This window comes from Rattus norvegicus, chromosome 2 (assembly GCF_021556685.1).
Source record: "Rattus norvegicus strain SHRSP/BbbUtx chromosome 2, alternate assembly SHRSP_T2T, whole genome shotgun sequence".
Lineage (NCBI taxonomy): Eukaryota > Metazoa > Chordata > Mammalia > Rodentia > Muridae > Rattus > Rattus norvegicus.
Window position 1 is genome coordinate 148,256,881 of NC_141535.1, and position 19,156 is coordinate 148,276,036.

Consider the following 19,156-nt stretch of genomic DNA (forward strand, 5'->3'; position numbering starts at 1 on the left):
TACAGATTGTAAGTCATCAACAAATTCCCTCACTGCATAGAGACTATCCTGACTAATACCGGTTCATTAATGAAATTTATGATAATTAAACCTTGACCTTCAGTATCTCGTGGTTGTATTCAGCGAATTTGACCTTGTTTCAGTAACTGGTGTTCTGGTGGCTCTTATTCGCTGGTAGCTTCCTGGCAGAAATTTTGCTTAACTTTAACTGTATGGTTACATGGCTCCATCACAGTAACCCCTAGCAACCTAGCAACATCTCTTGCCTCTTTATTTCCCGTGTACTATAAAGGGGCATATGTATCCTTTCTAATTGTTCAAGAGCTGGAGAAAGTTTTGCAGTGTTATAACAATTTGTACTGGTGAGTTTTACATCAACTAGATACAAGCTACAGTCATTTGGGAAGTGGGAACTCAAATGAGAAAATGTCCTCTTCAGATTGGCCAGTGTGTGAGTCACTCCCTGATGCACCCTATGTCTTCCAGTCTCCTAAAGCAAAGAGTTTAGAGGCAGAATAGTTTCCAGTTACGTTTCTTTGCTGAGCCATTATTAAGGACATTGATCACAGATTTTTTTTCCCCTTCTTCCGAATGAAAGCCCAGATTTGGGAAGGTATTTTCTTTCATTTACAAGTAATACATCTGACTTTTCTCTTGCTGGTGCTAGACAAGTCAGGCAGTAATAAAGTGATTTGCAGTGAGAGTGTTGGGTCTTTTCATATCTAAGCTTGATGATGGGAGGAACTAAAAACTGTTACCTGTCATCTGAACAGCTGTATTGTTATGGCTGCAGTTTGTTTCATGTTGAAATGTAGATAAAAATCAGCCAAGGACATTTGGTAGTTGTTAGGACATGGGGAATCACCTTTCTTTCTGGATGTAGTCACTGCTGTTGCCCATGCATCAATAAATGTTTCAACACCCATGTGAATGTAAGTAGTAACAATTGGACTCAGTGGATTTTTATTTTTAATGAAGAAAACATGAAGATGGGAGGAGGTGATGCACTGAGGAGCATGCAGGGGAATGGGCTGCTGAAAGGTGGTTATGAATAAAATGTGTTGTATGCATTTTCAAAGAATTAATTATAAATTCTAAAAACAGAAGGAAAATTAAAACAGGAAAAATACATGAATAATCATGGGAAGAAGTGAGTAGAGCAAAGTCTGGGAAAAGTTCCAAGTGTGGAATTTCTACTGTACTTTTCTCCCATGGAGTCACTGAAAGAATTCCTTTCCTGTGTGTGACAACATGCACATGGGGAAAGCTCATTTGAATCCTTCTTGGGACTCCATCATAGGAATATCAGAATTTAGTCCGATGGTCTATTCAGATGACAGATACCAGTTTTTTCAGTGGGCAATCTGATATGAGAAGACCTAAAGTTCTCACTGCAAACCACTCCATTGCTATTTAGCTTGTTTAGGATCCAGGGAGACTTGTCCAGCAGAGAGGGAGACAGTAAGACACAAGTAATAGAAGATATCTATACATTGTATGAGTCTAGTGAATTATGGAAACTGACAGTGATGTAAAGACTCTTCTGAATATAAAATTAGTGTTGGAGGCAGGGGAGAAGGCAATGTTATATGGGCTCTATTCACTAACCTACGGCATGGCTTAAATCCATGCCCTTTGTGTGTGTGTGTGTGTGTGTGTGTGTGTGTGTGTGTGTGTGTGTGTGTTTGTATGTGTCTTGTTTTGATTTATAGCTTTAATCTCAATTACTTAGAACAGTTTATAATATATAATAGTCATCCATTTTAAAGAATAAAATAAGTTGAAAGATGTTAAATGAGAGATTCAGGGAAAATGTTTTGAAATCTGATGTCAGAATGTCTTATCAGAGGGCCTTCAAAATAATGTGCAGCCAAGCTCCCCTTGTGTTTTGAGAAATACAGCATGCATTTCTTCTTCAAAATGAATCACCTCTGTCAAGATCAGCTGTCAAAAGTATCAGGGATTATAAAGGATGTTTAAGTTACTCAATCTTTACAGGCACTGAATGTCTGCAGCTGGTAGAAGTCACCACCAGATGGTGACACTATCAATCAACCAGCTTTATCTTCAGATATCTCAGTTTATAGACAAAAGAGACAAGCTATGCCAAGTTTACTGTTCAGTAATAGTGAAAATTTCATAACCCTATCTTACAAGGACAAGTGAAGATATTTAGATGTAGTACAAAATAGCAAGATACTCCCTATGTCAAAAGAGGGTTTGTGATTAGAACTACTCTGAAGAGAAAATAAACTCGAATAGGCATGTGTTACTAAACTTTCCCTTCCTTACAGGGATTTGGATGTGTCATAGATGCTTCTGTGTGGCCCAGTTTTCTCAATTTTCTCAATTCAGTACAGATGGCTCAAAGTGCTGACTGCTACCATTTCTTTAATATAATTTAATTTTATGTGTATGGGTTTTTTGCCTGCATGTGCGGTCCTGCACCATGTGCATGCAGAACTCAAAGAAGTTAAAAGAGTGGATCAGATCCCTGGGAACTAGATGTGAGGGAGCTGAGAATCCAATCCAGGTCCTCTGCAAAAGTAGCCAGTGCTCTTAACCACTGAACCTTCTCCACGGCTCTGTGTTACACATTTTTAGCACATCTTTTAGTTTTTTAAATTGTATCTCAGATACGTAATGTCAGTTTAATTTAATTTAGTTTTTAAATTATATCAGTTTTAAAGCATATCCATTGTATCACAGAAGAACCAAGGGTAGTTAAAGGGGAATATACTTTATTTTTTACGTTTTGGTTTTTCCAGCCTAGGCTTAGCCAGTGAAAAGACAATGGAGATAGTCAGAAATCTGGATCTTACCATTAATTAATCTCCCAAGCCTTGATTTACATCTTCTCATTAAAGGCTCTGTCCTAAAAAAGGATTTGTTTACATTCAAATAATTATCACGTTCTTTTAAAAATTCCCTAATAGAGGCTCAAGACCCCATATGAAGAACAATGCCAACCAACCAGAGCTTCCAGGGACTAAGCCACTACCCAAAGACTATACATGGACTGACCCTGGGCTCCAACCTCATAGGTAGCAATGAATAGCCTAGTAAGAGCACCAGTGGAAGGGGAAGCCCTTGGTCCTGCTAAGACTGAACCCCCAGTGAACGTGATTGTTGGGAGGAGGGTGGTAATGGGGGAGGATGGGGAGGGGAAGCCCATATATATAAGGGGAGGAGGAGGGGTTAGCGGGATGTTGGCCCGGAAACCGGGAAGGGGAATAACAATTGAAATGTAAATAAGAAATACTCAAGTTAATAAAGAAAAAAATTCCCTAATAGAAATTGCATTTAAAGCAGAAAATCAGACATCTAGATTTGTCAAAAATGACCCTTTACAAACACTGTTAGAATGTTCTTATTTGAATGTTTATTAGAATGAATTTGATCTTTCCTGTTTGCTTGTTTGTTTCCTTTCTTCCTCTCTTTCTTTCCTTCTTTCTTATTATTTTATTTTGGAGGCAGGATCTCATTTTGCTGCCTGGCTGGCATGGAAATTGCATAGTAGACAGTCTGGCCTCTCGCATAGGGGGTTAAAGACTTGTGCCACCACATCCCGTTCAATTTTCCTTTTCCATGAAGAGGTCTTTCTTTGGACAGAGGATCACATGTATACAAGGTTGGCTTCAAACTCTGTGTAGTAGAGAACAGCCTTGAACTCCTGATGCACACTAGGAAAGACTACTAAGCAAGCTACATTCTAGTTTTCTTTTATGAAGACGTTTAATGTTTATGCTCAAGAAGACAAATTTGCCAAATTATGTGTTCAAGAGATCTCAATTTCGGTGTTTTATTTAAAAATCAAATATGTTTGTAATGAGAATTTATATAACTTTAAATGTATAGGCCGTGCTTTATTGTAGATTTGCTTTTATAAGCATTAGTAGTGGTATTACCTTTTCTAAAATTTACATAATGAGATAGTGAGTGGTTATGACAGTGGAAAAGTTTGTAGAGGTCATTTTATTAGATTTTTTTTACTGTTGTTCTTGTGATTTTAAAATTTGGTTTTAGGCAAGGTCTTACCTTCTATTCTTGAAGGCCTGGAACTCACTGAGGAACCCAGGCTTGCTCAAACTTCCATCACTTTTCTTGTGCTTTCTCCCAAGTGCTAGAAATTTAGGCATGAGTCATAACGACTACCATGTATTTAAGCATGTGCTTGTTCTTTTATTTATTTTGAGGTACTCATTAAAAAGTGTCTTTTTTTTAATGACAAACACTCTCTGGAGAACAAAATAATTTAAAAACTTACGTGAAGCAATTTTAAGAGTTTTGACTCAGTATAATGAAATAAAAACCAAACTACTTTAAATATAATTCATTTAATCTGTAAACATCATATGGGCCTGAACTGCAGGTATACACAATCTCAGAGCACATACAACGACAATGACTTTTGTAAATAAATATTTAGGTAACATATATAGTATGTTTATAGAAACATTAGAATAAAGCGATTTTAAAGGATCAGAATTTTAAAATATACATTAGCAGTGTGCCGATAAGGTGTTTGGAGAAATTAATCTGGTCATGGACTCCTTGCCATCATTCAATGATATACGTATAGACTTGTTTTATTGTTTGCTATAATACATTTTTAAAAGAAAAAAACTGAAAGTACTTAATCAAGAACGATATTTGAAGTAAAAATTTCTATGCATCAAGAATGGCAAAGCGAGTCTTCTCAATCTTTAACACGGGAGCTTTTTGTTAGACTTCGGTGTCTTCCTCTGTTTTAGCCAGAAGATTGTTGCCCTAGCTCCCAGAACTTAATGTGACAGAATTTCTCCCAATCTCCAGTCGAAGAAAGACAAGCAGAAGCACTTACTAAACTACTTGTATTTTGTAACAACAAATGAAATTACGATAGACTAGGAATACACATATTTCCAAAGTTACACTTAGAGGCTAATTTGCCTTTTTACAAAAGAATATACCTCCTAGACCACTGAACAGCTAAAGCAGAAACTAGAATAAGGTCCTTTGGCTAGATATAAATCCATATCCAAATACAACTCAGAGTTTGGGTGTAATTTTTTTCTATTGCCCGAACATCTCTTTTCTCTTTTGCAGTAAAAAAGCAGCATGGGTACAAAAATGCATGCACGAGAATAGTGGATTTATTAGACAAACAGGTAAAATACCAAACTAAGTCAAGATTTGGTTTAGAAAGATTTTTAGAAATCAGACACAAAAGTGTTCAGTTACCACAGTGTATGATCTTTGAGTAACATGTGAAATGCACTATGGCAGGTCATCCAAAAAATACAAACTAGGAAACCAGGAAAGGTTATGCGAACATGTGGTTAGAGGGAAGTGGGAAATTAGTCTCGGGACTATGGTAAGTTTTACAGTCTAAGATTGCAGAGCCATTCTGACCTCTATAGACTCGGTACTTCCTAGTTACCCTTGCTTTCTGCTTCTCTTTTCCTGTAGGCTTTGTTTAACAACTGGATCTCTTCCTGGTAGCCATCCCTGTCTTGATGCTGCCGCCTGCTGTTCTGTCTGTGTGCCTCCACTGTGTCTGGGATAGAGATGTTGATATCTCCGTCAGGATCACTTGTGGGTAAGAAGAGGGAGTAGGAGGCAGTTTCTCCTAAGTCGCATGAGACAAACCTGTTTTCCTTCCGTGAGTAGCGCAGAGAAGGAGACCGAACTTTTGTAGAGGACTGGCTGATGTTGCTGATGATTGACACAGTGTCTAAAGCCTCATCGTTGTCACAAATTTCAAGAACTTCCAAGTGTATTTTTACGTTGGTGTCTGCAAACGTGGAGGGAGACTCTTCTGAGTTCGGTTCATGGCCAACACTTTTAGATCGATAGACTTCTATTTTCTTAGAGGGCGGGGTTATCTTTTGCCCTTCTGCACTGACCTCATAGGTAGAAAGAGAGAGGGTTTTCCCAGTTGGTGCTTGGAGAGACACAGTCCCTTGGAACGCACAAATGGGAATAGCCAGCCCACCACCAGAACGCTGTGGAAAACAAACAAACAAACAAACAGATTATAGTGTTGAAACAACTCTATAGTGAAACACACAGAAATTTATTTTGTGCAATAGAATGGTAAATTTTGTATTTCCAATTCATTTCCCTGGAAACTACTTACAAATGAGATTTAAATTCTACTTCTGTAGCTGAGTTTCCCTTAGGTCAAATATTCCTGAAGGAGGGCAATAACTTAAGAGAAGGCAAGAGATCTTTTCATAGTGCAGAGCCAATGAGAGAATGATAAGAAGCATTAAGACAGCATTCCTTTTGCAGGGTTGGATTTTGATGTAAATTAAATGCATATTTACAATGTGCATTTACTTTCATATTTCTGCTACATATTCGGTTACATTGAAAAGCATTCATAGATCATAGGAAATGTAGATTGTGCTATCAGCATACTGTGTTTTTTTCCTCATTAGTGTACCTACCAAAGAGAATGGTAATTGCAAGCTTAGACACAAATTAAATACAAAGGATAGTTCAACTTTTACTTTCAAGAGGAATCAGTCATTAAGGTAAACCCAATTATGGAGAACTCTGTGACTCTGCAAAAATCTTCCCAAAGTTTAGACTCTTTTTATGAAGCATCATTAACAGGTGTTTAAAAAAATAGGAATAAAAAGGGAAAGAAACCTTATTCTCATAAAAGTCTATAATCTGTATTGTGCTTTCATACTTCCAACTGACCTTTCTGCTCACATGCTCATGTTAGAAGGACATGGTAAGAGGCCAATACTCAGAGTTCTCCACAGCAGATCACCTCAGTGTTACCTGGGAGCTCGTAGAAAATTGCAAAATTTGAAAGTTCTACCCTCAAGTTGTCCATGTTGAATCTGCTGCATGGTAAATTATGAAATGCATTGCCCTAATTAAAAGATGTTGTGGTTCAGAGACATAAGGTGAGGGGAAACTTAACAGATACTTTTATACATACACCTATAACTGAAAAAGAAAAAAAAAAACCTGGAGTTACTGGATTGCTGGGTTTGCCTACATGAATTTTGCCAGGTCAAGATGATCAAACTTCTCAGCTTTCCTGAGTCCATTTCTGTTTTGGCATTGAAAGTCCCCTTCTCAGGAAACTTCTCACTTCCAAGAAAATAGTTCTGTGGGATGAGGGCTGAGATTTTGTATCTGTTCCCAGCAAGAATGACTAGGAAAAGCCCAAGACTGGACTTTCACTCTTGGAGACAATGTGGATTCTCTTCTATTTAGAGAAAAAAATAGAAACAAAACATTTCAAATAGCTTAACTTTTTCAGAACATTTTTAGATATAATGAGTTTTGTTTGCCTGTATGTATGTACACCATATGAGTGCTTTGAATCTGAAGAGACCAGACAAGGGTGACCAATCCGCCAGAAGTAAAATTCAGCTAGTCCTAAACTACCCCTTTGTGGACACTATAAACTGTACCCTACTTCTCTGCAAGAAAAGCAAGTGCTTTTAACTATTGTCTCTCCAGTCTATAGCTAGAGAATTTTTTATGAGAAGGAGCCTTAAACTTCTTGAAAGATGAGGTTTTTTAAGTTGTTTTTTGATATATATATATATATTATTCTGGTTACTCTGCCCTCTGTTGTTCTTTCCCACCTTTGCCAGCCACACTTATTCTTCACAAATCTCTTTACTATATTCATGACATTTTTGTTTTGTGTCCCACAAAGTTGAGGGCTAGCTGGGTGACTGTAAGTTTTGTAACTATCCATCTACTAGATACAAAGCTTCTCCCACACCTGTTAATTGCTAACAAGTAGTTAAATAAGTGGTGGACCCCAAAGCCCCTGACACTGGTTGTTTTTATACTCCACTTTTTCCTTGAATTTAATGACCGTGAAAAATAAAGCCTGTGACACGTGAGAAATGTCTTTAAGGTATGACTTATGGAGCAATCTTGAAATCTGTTTCTGTATAAGGGAACCTCGAATGCTCACTTCAGGGATCTACACTCCAGTGGGCCAAGAATCTTGAAATCTTGTGCTGTAAAGTTCGGTTTTGCTACCCATGGAGGCAAGTAACTTCATCAACTTTACAAGTATTGGTCAAAGCAGAAAAGGAAGCAGGACACAATTTGGTTCTATTACTCTATCAGAACATTATTTTAATAGTGGTGGTTTTGGAAAAGGGGGAAAGGCCTTTATCTACCTCTTCGGTAAACATTTGGTAAGTGCCTACACTGTACAAGAATCAAGCCACATTAAGAGTGTAGGGACACGCTCTTCATTCAACGATCTTTCAAGTATTTAAGCTTAGGTGCAAAGAAATGAATATTTCACTCTAAATATTGTTATTGACTTAGTAACCAAGGTCTCTGGGGTCCAAGGAGTAACTACTTATGCTAGGGATAGTTTATGTAGGAGTGGCATGTCAGATTAATCTCCAAAGTTAAGGAAGATTTATATCATTAAAAGGCCTTCTTATTCCTAATGTAAAATGCCATGAGATTCAGGCAGACTGGCTTTGCATGTACACATTGTTTTCTAGATGAAGACAAAGATACTGTGTTGTGTTACATCAAAGCTAGGGTGCACCCACTCTGTGCAGTAACATCAATATTATTGCTATCATGCTTGGTATCAAACAGAGTAATCTGAGGGCAGGGGTGGGCTTGGAAAATCATGAGTTAAAAGGCCACCCTGAAAATCTCCTTATCTTGAGTAAAAAAGTTTTTTTGTTTTAAAACAAAGACAGAGATTTCTGATTTTTTTTACTACAAAGTCTACCTCAGCATTATCCAGTCAGAAAATCTGATTGTTGGGGCTGGGGAGATGTCTCAGTCAAAGTTTTGTTGTGCAGGCATGATAAACTGACTTCTGACCCCCAGCAGTCAAGGGGAAAGCCTTTGTAGTCTCATCCATCTGTAACCTTAGCACTGGGCTCATTGGAATCTAACTAAAATGGTGAGCTTAAGTGAAAGACCCTGTCTCAAGCCAACGAAGTTGGAGAGCAATTGAGGAAGATATCTCAAAGCCAGTCTCTGTCTTCCAACACCCCTGCATGGGTGAGCATGCCCCATGCACAATCACACAGATAAATGCTCACATATAGAGGTGCATACACGAAAGAAATTCTGAATGTTGTCTCATAATGTAAGATGACCTCCTTTTTTTCTGTTCCAAGAAATTGCTCATCTGAAAGCTGAATTACCTTACATTATGATTTGTTATAAAAAAAAAGGCCTACTTTATTACTTCAATAAATCACTCCTCGGGGTAATTCTTTGGCATTTTATATTGTACAAACAAACTGCTTTGTAATATACAAGTTTAAAACAAAAAAGCCACGAAAAAACTGAGTTATCAAACAAATTAAAAGGATACAGACATGCCTATCTAAAGAAACATTTAGCTGTGTCTCCATGTGCAAGAAGAGTACTGCTGAGAGCAGTTCATATCAAGAAGATGAGAGGCCAGGACCTGGCAGGTAAAACCATTAGCCATGCAAGCCTGTGACCTGTGTTTGGTGCCTAGAACCCACATAGTGGAAGGAGAAAGCACTCCTCCTATAAGTCCTTCTCTGACCTCCACACACAAGCCATGTCATTAGCACATGCCACCCAACTTCCAAAGTTAATACATAAAAAGTAAACAATAAAGGGGACTGAAGAGATGGTGCACAGCTAAGACCACTTGTTGCTTTCCAAGAAGACTCAGGTTTGACTTCAGGTTTTCACAGGGAGGCTCAAAAGTGCCTGTAACTGCAGTTCCAGGGGCTCTGACGGCCTTTTCTGGCCTCTATAGGCATAGGGCATATACATGGTGTGTATTCATGCATGCAATAAAACACTTATACACACAAAGTAAAAATAAATCTTTAAAAATGTTTAAAATGAATGAGATTGGATGTCTTCATGATCTGATTGACAGATCCACATATTGAGTTAGAGGATGATAGCTCATTCAGATTAGCATTTGAGAACTAGATATTACCAAAGTCTGGATAAGTATGAAGACTGATTTTTCTGCAATAGCATTCAAAGTACTGGGTTATTAAACTAACTTTCTGAACATTCCTATTCAAATGGATACTCTATGTTTGAGAGCTAAGGAAACAAAAGCAGAGATAAGAACAAACAAAATCGGGATGCGGTGCATGCAAAGAACGTGGATAAGGTTTCTGAAAAGAAGTTGAACAGGTGGCTAGGACATACATGGCAAGATGCTCAGCTTTACTTATGCAGGAACTCATGCAAATTAGAACTCAAACGCCGAGGTCCTACTATGAAAATACAGAGAACTACATTACTGAGGACAATGTATAGCAACTTAGAACCTATTGTTTGTGGGAAAGTAAAACGATGCAGATGTTGTAGAAAACAGAATAATGCTTCCAAAAATAAAAAAACTAGAATTATTGTATATTAAGTATATCCATATAGCCAAGCAGTGATCATTTAAATATGACTAAGGTGGTATATTTTACATGTTCTTTATAGATACTGTTTAAAAATCAGGCTTACCTTGGCAACATAACTTTCCTGCCTGTGCATCCCTCTAACTAGGTTTAGAGATATAAATAAGCCCCTGGATTATTTGTACAACTATATTTTATTTGTAGATCTTTAAGTAAAACCATAAAAATCTGTCATCATTTATAGAATTATTTGTCCCCTTTAAGTAGGACTTGTATATTTAGGTTAGGGAGCACCATTGCAGGCTATAGAAAATGGAATCATGAATAAAAAGAACTATGATATTGAAAGATACAAGAGAGGAGCTGACAGACTCAGTAAAACAACCAGGATTTTCTACTGCTATTGATAGAATAGAGAACATGGACTGAGTCATTATTATGAGTGAAGGGTAGCATTCCTGATGAACAACAGCAGAGTAAAGATGCCCTCATGCGTTAAGAGCCCACAAACCACAGAGCTTTTCAACCTTCTAAACAACCCTAGTTGAAGGGGGCAGTTCTGATGCTAAGGTTCTGTTCCCTAATTGGTTCTTTTTTTTTTAAAGATTTTATTTATTTACTTTATGTATGTGAGTACACTGTAGCTGTCTTCAGACACCAGAACAGGGCATCAATCCCATTACAGATGGTTGTGAGCCAACATGTGGTTGCTGGGATTTGAACTCAGGACCTCTGGAAGAGCAGTCAGTGCTCTTAACTGCTGAGCCATCTCTCCAGCCCCCCTAATTGCTTCTGGGCAGAAAGTATGGGCAGGACTTCCTGGTCCCAGAAGGAAAAGGCAGACACAAGGGAGGAGAGGAGTTTTGCCATACTTTGGAAGAAGAATACAGCAACCACATGAGGTCTGGCATGTGAAAGGAACCAGGGGAGCTGGGGCCTGTGGCCAGTACTACAGGCTGGTAGCCAGGGATGTTTGACAGGGTCTAGGTGGAAATAAGCACTGAAGTTTTGGGAGGCTGGGAGAAGTGGATATAAAAATATTATTAAGGGCATGCTTTTCCAGGTGGGAAATAGCAGCATCCAACAATTGTGGCATAAGGCAAGTTGTGTATGTGTGTGTGTTTGCCTTGTCCATGGATTCAAGGGAAGCCAGGTAGGGGATAGTAGTGGCCCAGCCCGAAGCAAAGGTGGTAGAGTAAAACAACATAGAACACTCAGTCCATTGAAGATGCAATGCTATGCTCAGGGCTGTCATAGGAAAGTTAGCCTAGGTTCAAGCAAGAGAAAGAGAGACTCGAGAACCTTCCCAAAGCACGATTCCATCCTCAAAGATGGTGGAAATCCATGGCATTGATGATACCTAGCACTGCTCTAAAGTCCTAGCTGGGCCACAATCCAGAAAGCAAGGAATAAGAAACACAGGCACCAAGCACGAAGAAACAAGGATACACAACTGGTGGCTGCACATGTCTTCTACCTAGAAATTCTAGAGAAAAGGAAAATCTGAGACAGAACTAATGACAGACTCTAGGGGGGTGTTGGATTGTAAGTAAAACTAAGAGTCCGGTGGCTGTTGCCAATCAAAACATGTTTTGAAAAGGCTCCATTCAGAGTCTGGAGAAATGGTTGAGTGTTTAAAGGCCATTTGCTGTTCTATAGAGGACCTAGGTTTGGTTCCCAACATCGTAATGTCTCACAACTCTATATAATTCAAGTTCTAGGGAATCAGATCTAATACCCTCTTCTGGCCTCCACAGGCATTGGCAGACACACAAAGCATACATCAGGAAAAACTCTCAGACACATACATTTTTACAAACAATCTTTAAAATAAAGAGGATCTGATTCCAAACAACAGTACTGTTGTGAAACCTGCCAAGACAACACTGCAATAATAAAAATCAATAATAAAAATAATAATAAAATAACAAAAGACAAGAGAGACAATATTATATTTTGAGAACATGTATTACAAATCTGATGATAATGACTTAATATATATCTAAAACGAAAAGCCAAATGAAATTCTCCTTTGTGTTGTGAAAAAATGTATAAACCGCGAAAAAGCAAGAAAATAAATGTGCAAACATACTAGTGGTGACATTCTAGCTATTAAAGGACAGCCAAGAAACAAAGTAGAGTATATGATAGAGATGCTATTTCAGAATAAATGGAGTAGCTGCACATGGTGGCCAAGGCCTGTAATCTCAGAACTTAGAAAGTAGAGGAAAGAAGATCATGAATCTAGACCAGTCCTCCTCACAAACCAAGTCCCTGCTCAAAACAACTATGGAATAGCAAGGAGAATAGCAGGATGTGTTGTTTTTATATTAAAAAATTAAAACAAATAAAAAAACAAAATAGTATTACTGTCCAGTATATGTTTCTGTATTTTGAGAGGTATTAGTTAAAAGTGCATGAAAAGATCTCTCAATTTTTCTTTTTATAAAACTAAAATGTATGGAACTTAGTTAGACACCAACTTTACTGCACAATCAGAATAATCTATTTAAATAACCTGGAACTATTCATTTCATACTCTGTGCTTTCTTACCATTTTAAAGTGAGAGAATTAGCATTTGCCTGGGAGTAATGATAACCGTTACTGCAGTACACTCAGGAGTGTGGGTGGCTGGGAGATTTTTTTTTTTTTTGTAATTTGGAAATGAAAAGCATTTCTGAACCTCACAAATACTTCAGAAGAAGAGAGCCTGCCATGTAAACACATTAGCACAAATAATCTTCTGTGATAATTGATTCAAACTTGCTGACCTTGGCTACACTGAATGCCTTTTCTTTTTTCACAATAAGCTGCTGGGTGAATTCAGGGTGAAATTATAATATAAAAAGAGTCTCTCTACATGATTATCTGAACAAGGTGAAGCTTTCTCTTGCTTGTCTGAATTACTCAACTTAAGTAAGGCAAATTACTGCAGGAAAGATCATCACTTTATCCAAGGCCACAGTTGGTCATAGGTTCTCTGAATCAGAAGTTGGAAAGTATCATTGACTCATGAATAATCCAAATGATGGGCAAATTTAATATTTAAAAAAATCTAATTTTGATTATTTTAAGAGACTTTTGGCTTTTAAAGGTATATACATTGAGGATTGTAAGTCAAGCAGACTTAGAACAGTTTAGGGAAGCTGCAATAGATATACCAGAAAGGAAACAAAAAACAGACACAAAAACTCATGAGAAAAGTAAATTAAAAAAAAATTGCTCTGAGTAAACTCAGTAATTATTAAGGTTACATAGGTCACATTCCCAGCTCCTCAAATCTTCTATCCCACCATGTCCTCTGTGTATGATTAGCAAACCAAAATGTGATGACTCACAAGAACTGATCAAAGTAAGAAAAAGTGGGGAAGAAATTAAAGACCTTTCATAAAAGACTTTTCCAGACTGGAAAGATGGCTCAGTGGTTAATAGCACTGATTGCTCTTCCAGAGGTCCTGAGTTCAAATCCTTGCAACTACATGGTGGCTCACAACCATCTATAACAAGACCTGATGACCTCTTCTGGTATGTCTGAAGATAGCTACAGTGTACTTATAATTAATAAATGAATGAATGAATGAATGAATAATTTGTCTTTTTAAAGACTTTTCCATGTAGAAGATTTTTCCATGTAAAGATATGTGGCAAAGACTACCCTCCCAGACCTCAGGCCTGTTGTGCCTATGCCTGTTTTTCTTATTTTAATTTGGTGTGTGTGTGTGTGTGTGTGTGTGTGTGTGTGTGTGTGTGTGTGTGTGACAATCAGGAGATGGACCTTCCCCAATTGCTTTTCTATCTATCTATCTATCTATCTATCTATCTATCTATCTATCTATCTATCTATCTATCTATCTCTACCTATTTTTGAGACAGGACTGAGACTTCCCTGTTTTGGCTGCCCACAGGAATCATAGCCTAGAGCACTGGGGATTATGAATGCTACTTTTTGAGTAGCTTCTGGGTCTTCATACTCAGGTTTCAGGCTTCCACTGATCTGTCTCCATAGCCCATGCCTCTTTTCATGGTGAAAATCTAACGATAAAGACTGGTGCTCACCATGACAAATACTTACTGACCACGCTGACCATGAGCCACATGCTATATAATTGCTGGTGGATGCTTAAAACTTTCACTATATATATATATATATATATATATATATATATATATATGCATATTAATCTTCTAAAATGAAGGCCCTACTTATCCAGAGCATACAGACTATGGAATTGAGTTGTGGGAGGTAGCACATGTAAGAGCATGTCAGAGTCAACCCCAAGTCCAAGACCACTTGACTCAAGCCCTTTGTTTTAAGCCACTCTGCTACTTCAATGCACAATGGAACATGTCATTCTGACTATTTCCTTGCAAGTCTGAGGCAAACATGGCTAACATTTCACTCTCCTAATTTTGGAATAATCTATAGTGTTGTAGGGAAACAGGGAAAGAAAAAGGATTTTTTTAATATTAGGAAGTAAAACAATATTTAGAAAAGCAGCATTAACACAAAGATTTTTGAGTAGACCTTACAAGGATAACTTTAATAGGAATAAAATGGGGGAAATGTATCCCCCTAGAATTAGGAGGATAACTGAGCAGCCTGTGAAAGATGGTCTGAAAAGGGTGAGGTACCAGGGAAAGCAAACAGGAGGTCTTTAAAAATCATATGTGTAAAGGAACGAGGTCATGAACTTGGATATTCATACAGGAAGTGGCAGATGAGGAACTAAGGGATACATAGAAACTGCCAAGGCAAAACTCTTTGATTCTGGGTTATAAGAGGAAGTAGGCTGACTAAGCCACAGGGAACATCTAGTTAGCAGTACTCCTCCATGGCCTTTGCATCAGGTCTTTCCTTGAGGTTCCAGCTCTGCTTGAGTTCTTGCCCTAGCTTCCTTCAGTGATACACTACAATGTGATAGTGTAAGCCAAATACACCATTTGTTCCCCAACTTGCTTTTTTGGTGATGGCATTTCATTGCAGCAATAGAAATCATAACTAAGACAATGATCATATTAACTGATACAGAAAAGGTAACTTTTCAAAATCCAATATATTTATCGTTAAACAATATGAAAGGCAGGATGAACGAAATTCTTCTTACTTTGGTAGAGGTTGGAATTGCATTCAACAGTGAAAGACACTCATTCTCTCTCCCATAGAACTGGAGCAAAGTCAGGATACATGTACTTACTGTTCTGTGCAGTACAGTAGCCACACAGCTTAAAGTGAAGAAAGGAGAAAATGAACTGTAGCTATTTACAGGTGACATAATTAATCCATAGAGAAAAATCCCAGGGAACCATAAAAATTTTAAAACCAAATATAGATCTAAATAAGATTGTAGGATATAAGATAAATGGACAAAATCATTGGGTTTTTTTTAATACCACCAATGGATGTGTACTGAAAATACACTAGCATCTACAATTGCTCATGAAGTTAAATATTAAGATATAAATTTTACAGTTGTCTATACTGGCAATGAACAATATCCTCGAAGAAACCAAATATCTACATAAAGAAGCAATGAACTAGAAGACTCAGTACAGTAAGATCTCAATTTTCTTTGTATTGATATATCTTTAATATAATTTATATCAAAATTCCAGTAAGATATTTTTACAGATATAGATAAGAGTATTTTAAAATGTATACAGAAATGCAAGTAATCTAAAATATTTAATATTTTGAAAAAGAAAGTGATGGGAATAGTGAGAGGAATAATCTGCTGAATTTTAATACAGCTATATTAATCAATTCCATGATGCTCAAGAGGGCTGAACATTTAAATCAATGGAATGATACAGAAAAGACAAAAGTAGACGTGAACCAATTTTGGCTGGAGGTGTATCCTAGAAGTTGAGCATGCTTGCTGTTATTCTAGAGGACTTGAATTCAGGGCCCAGCACCAACATCAAGCAGCTCACAACTGCCTGTAAACCAAGCTCCAGGCCATCATTTTGTCCCTCAGAGCTCCTGCGCACACATGATGCACCTTCACAGAGACCCAGAAATGGACAGAAATTATTATGTATTATGTATTCTACCAATTTTACATAAAGGTGCAATAGCAGTTTGAAGGAAGAAAGACAGGCTTTTCAGCAAATAAGTGTGTGTGTGTGTATGTGTGTGTGTGTGTGTGTGTGTGTGTGTGTGTGTAAAATGGCCTAGAATTGTCTCACACTTTATTCAAAAATTGATTAAAATGGATTAGCAATTAAAATATGGCTATAAAATTTTTACTTACAATGAACATCATTTACAATCTAGAGGCAAAGTGTTACTAGACTTGACACCAAAAGCATAAATGAAACTTTGATAAATTGTACTTCATCAAAGTAAAAACGCTATTGTTTGTCCAAATGCAGAACGGGGTTCAGCAGGCATGTGGGGGGACTTACCACTCTCAGATGATGCTGAGTTTGTCATATCATGGGCCATATATTTGACCTCAACTGATATGTGAGTCTGTTTGGCTCTGAACTGTCTCATAATTCCATGTCTCTTTATGGATACATAGACTCTGTGATTACCTAAGATTATTAATCTAGAGAAATGAAGGAGAGAATCTGATTCCTACTAGAGGAATAACAGAGGCCCCAAAGCCAATTTTATATCTAACTAGAATAACAACAACAACAACAACAACAGCAACAACAAAACTAAATAATTCGATTTCAAATATGTTTAATTCAAATATGATACAAATATTAATTCAAATTCCACTTTGGTTGAAAATTAGCCATTCTGATAAAAATGTTCAATTTAAATATAAAATTTCATTTTTTATTAATCATATAGCCCAAACAGAATTTTTATTAACAAACTGTTTCTTTTTAATTGCTTTCTTACTTACAGAAATTGTGCTCCTCATATTTTCAAATCATACTTTGAAGTCCATCTCAGCTGACGGGCACAACCATCACAGCTACAAGAATTACTATGAGAATTTTGACTTTAAATGTGTTACTACTTTGAGGATTATTAAGAGGTGTTTTTCTATTTTCTGGTCTAAAGAAATAAAATACTTGTCTTCTATGAGTGACATATGTGTTACATATTCAAGTTATTTTCATGTTTTATCTATTTTTTTCTAACAAAAACAAGAGAATAAACTAACCTGAAATGAAATATGAATTGGGCTTGGTGGTGTCTATTTCTAATCCCAGAAATTTGGGAAGCTAGCATTGCAGGGTCTCAATTCTAAGACCTGCCTGGACCACTTTGAGTTCACTGCCTACCTGGGCAACTTAATGAAACTTTCTCAAAAGAAAAAAAATTATTTATAAAGGGCTATGAGTATAATTAAATGATAGGTTTTTTGCCTAATATGTATAAATCTCTGGGTTAAATTCCTATAAAATAAAAAAGTAGGAATTACAAATTATATTTAGAAAAAATATAATATTTATCAAAAATGAGTGAATCCTAAGAAGCAAATTAATTTTACACAGGGTTGAGAAAATGGCTCAGGTCTAAAGTAGTTGCTTCATCTATACATCCTTGAATTTAATCTCTAGATCCATAAGGAAAAAATAGGGTAAAATAATTTATCTTACCTTAATTAAAATGACTCATCCAGTGGGATGTTGTATGTTGTTGGGGAGACCTTACAAAACAATGGTAAGAAAACATTCCTCACTGTCTTAGAGTTTCATTCTTACAAAGAGACAGCATGACCATGGCAACTCTTATTAAAACAAAAATGAAAACAAAAAACCAAAACAAACCAAAAACCCCCATTTAATTGCAGCTGGCTTACAGTTTCGAATGTTTAATCTGTTATCAAATGATGACACTTAACTACATGCAGGCATACATGATGCTAGGAGCATTCTACTTCTTAATCTTTAGGCAGCAAGGAGAAGATTGGAGAAGATTGTCACACTGGGTAGAGCTTGAGCATAGGAGACTTCAATGCCAGCCCCTAAAGTGACGTACTTCCTTCAACAAGGCAACACCTATTCCAAAAAAAGTCACACTTCCTAGTAGTGCCACTCTTTATGGGCCAAGCAATCAAATGCATGAGTCTGTGGGAGCCATATCTAATAAACCAACACACTTGCTAATCAGAATTAGATCAGGAATGCAGATGTTTTTCATTTGGAAGATTTTTCTTAAAGGGTAAATGCAGCATGTTGAAAAACTATAAAAACAAAACAAAGTAAAAATAAACAACGTAAGAATTTATATTTATGACCTGTGTGGGAGTATAAAAGACAAATGTACTCAGAGTACCAGAGTAGATGAATGGTGCCCTGGAACAGAGGAGGTAACAGGAACTTTTGGTGGTGATCACTCAATTTAATAAACTTAAAAATCAATCTTATACTTGAAATTAGTAAATTCTAAGGCATAGAAAATATCCAAAACTTTACATTTATTTTTTATGTATATGTCTGTGTGTGTGCCATGTGTATGGGTAGGTACTCCAAAAGGCCTGGCAACATCAGATCCTGGTGAGTTTGAGTTACTGATAAGCTACTTTACTTAGGTGCTGAGAACTGTCCTTATCCACTGAGGCATCTCTCTAGTCTCAGGAAAATCCTTTTCAATAAGCTTTTTTAAAGTGTATTTTCACTGACTTTCAGGGCAGCCTGTAACATAGTATGTCTTCTATTACTAAATAATCCCATGACCCTGGGCCAGTCAGACACTTATTACAGGCCTTAATCTCATTATCTATAAAGAAAAGGTTAGAGTACACGAGTCCTGGAATTTCTTCTTATTTGTCCAGGTTGGCATCAAAGAAAGCACTCAGTTTCATGCTAGATATCTGTAGGAATGTTCCTT

General features: G+C 37.0%; 1 protein-coding gene across 4 annotated transcripts in view; it reads right to left on the reverse strand.

Annotated features, from left to right (window-relative positions):
- Positions 1-4,321: 4,321 nt before the first annotated feature.
- Positions 4,322-19,156, reverse strand: part of Gpr149 (G protein-coupled receptor 149) — a 61,438-nt gene continuing 46,603 nt past the window's right edge. For 3 of the 4 annotated variants that reach the window (NR_197598.1, NM_001433876.1, NM_138891.2), the window contains 1 exon segment: positions 4,322-5,987. Coding sequence is in view for 3 of the 4 variants with exons in the window: in NM_138891.2 (NP_620246.1) it covers positions 5,415-5,987 (573 nt within the window). In the remaining variant the exon portion in view is untranslated. 4 annotated transcript variants of the gene reach the window in all.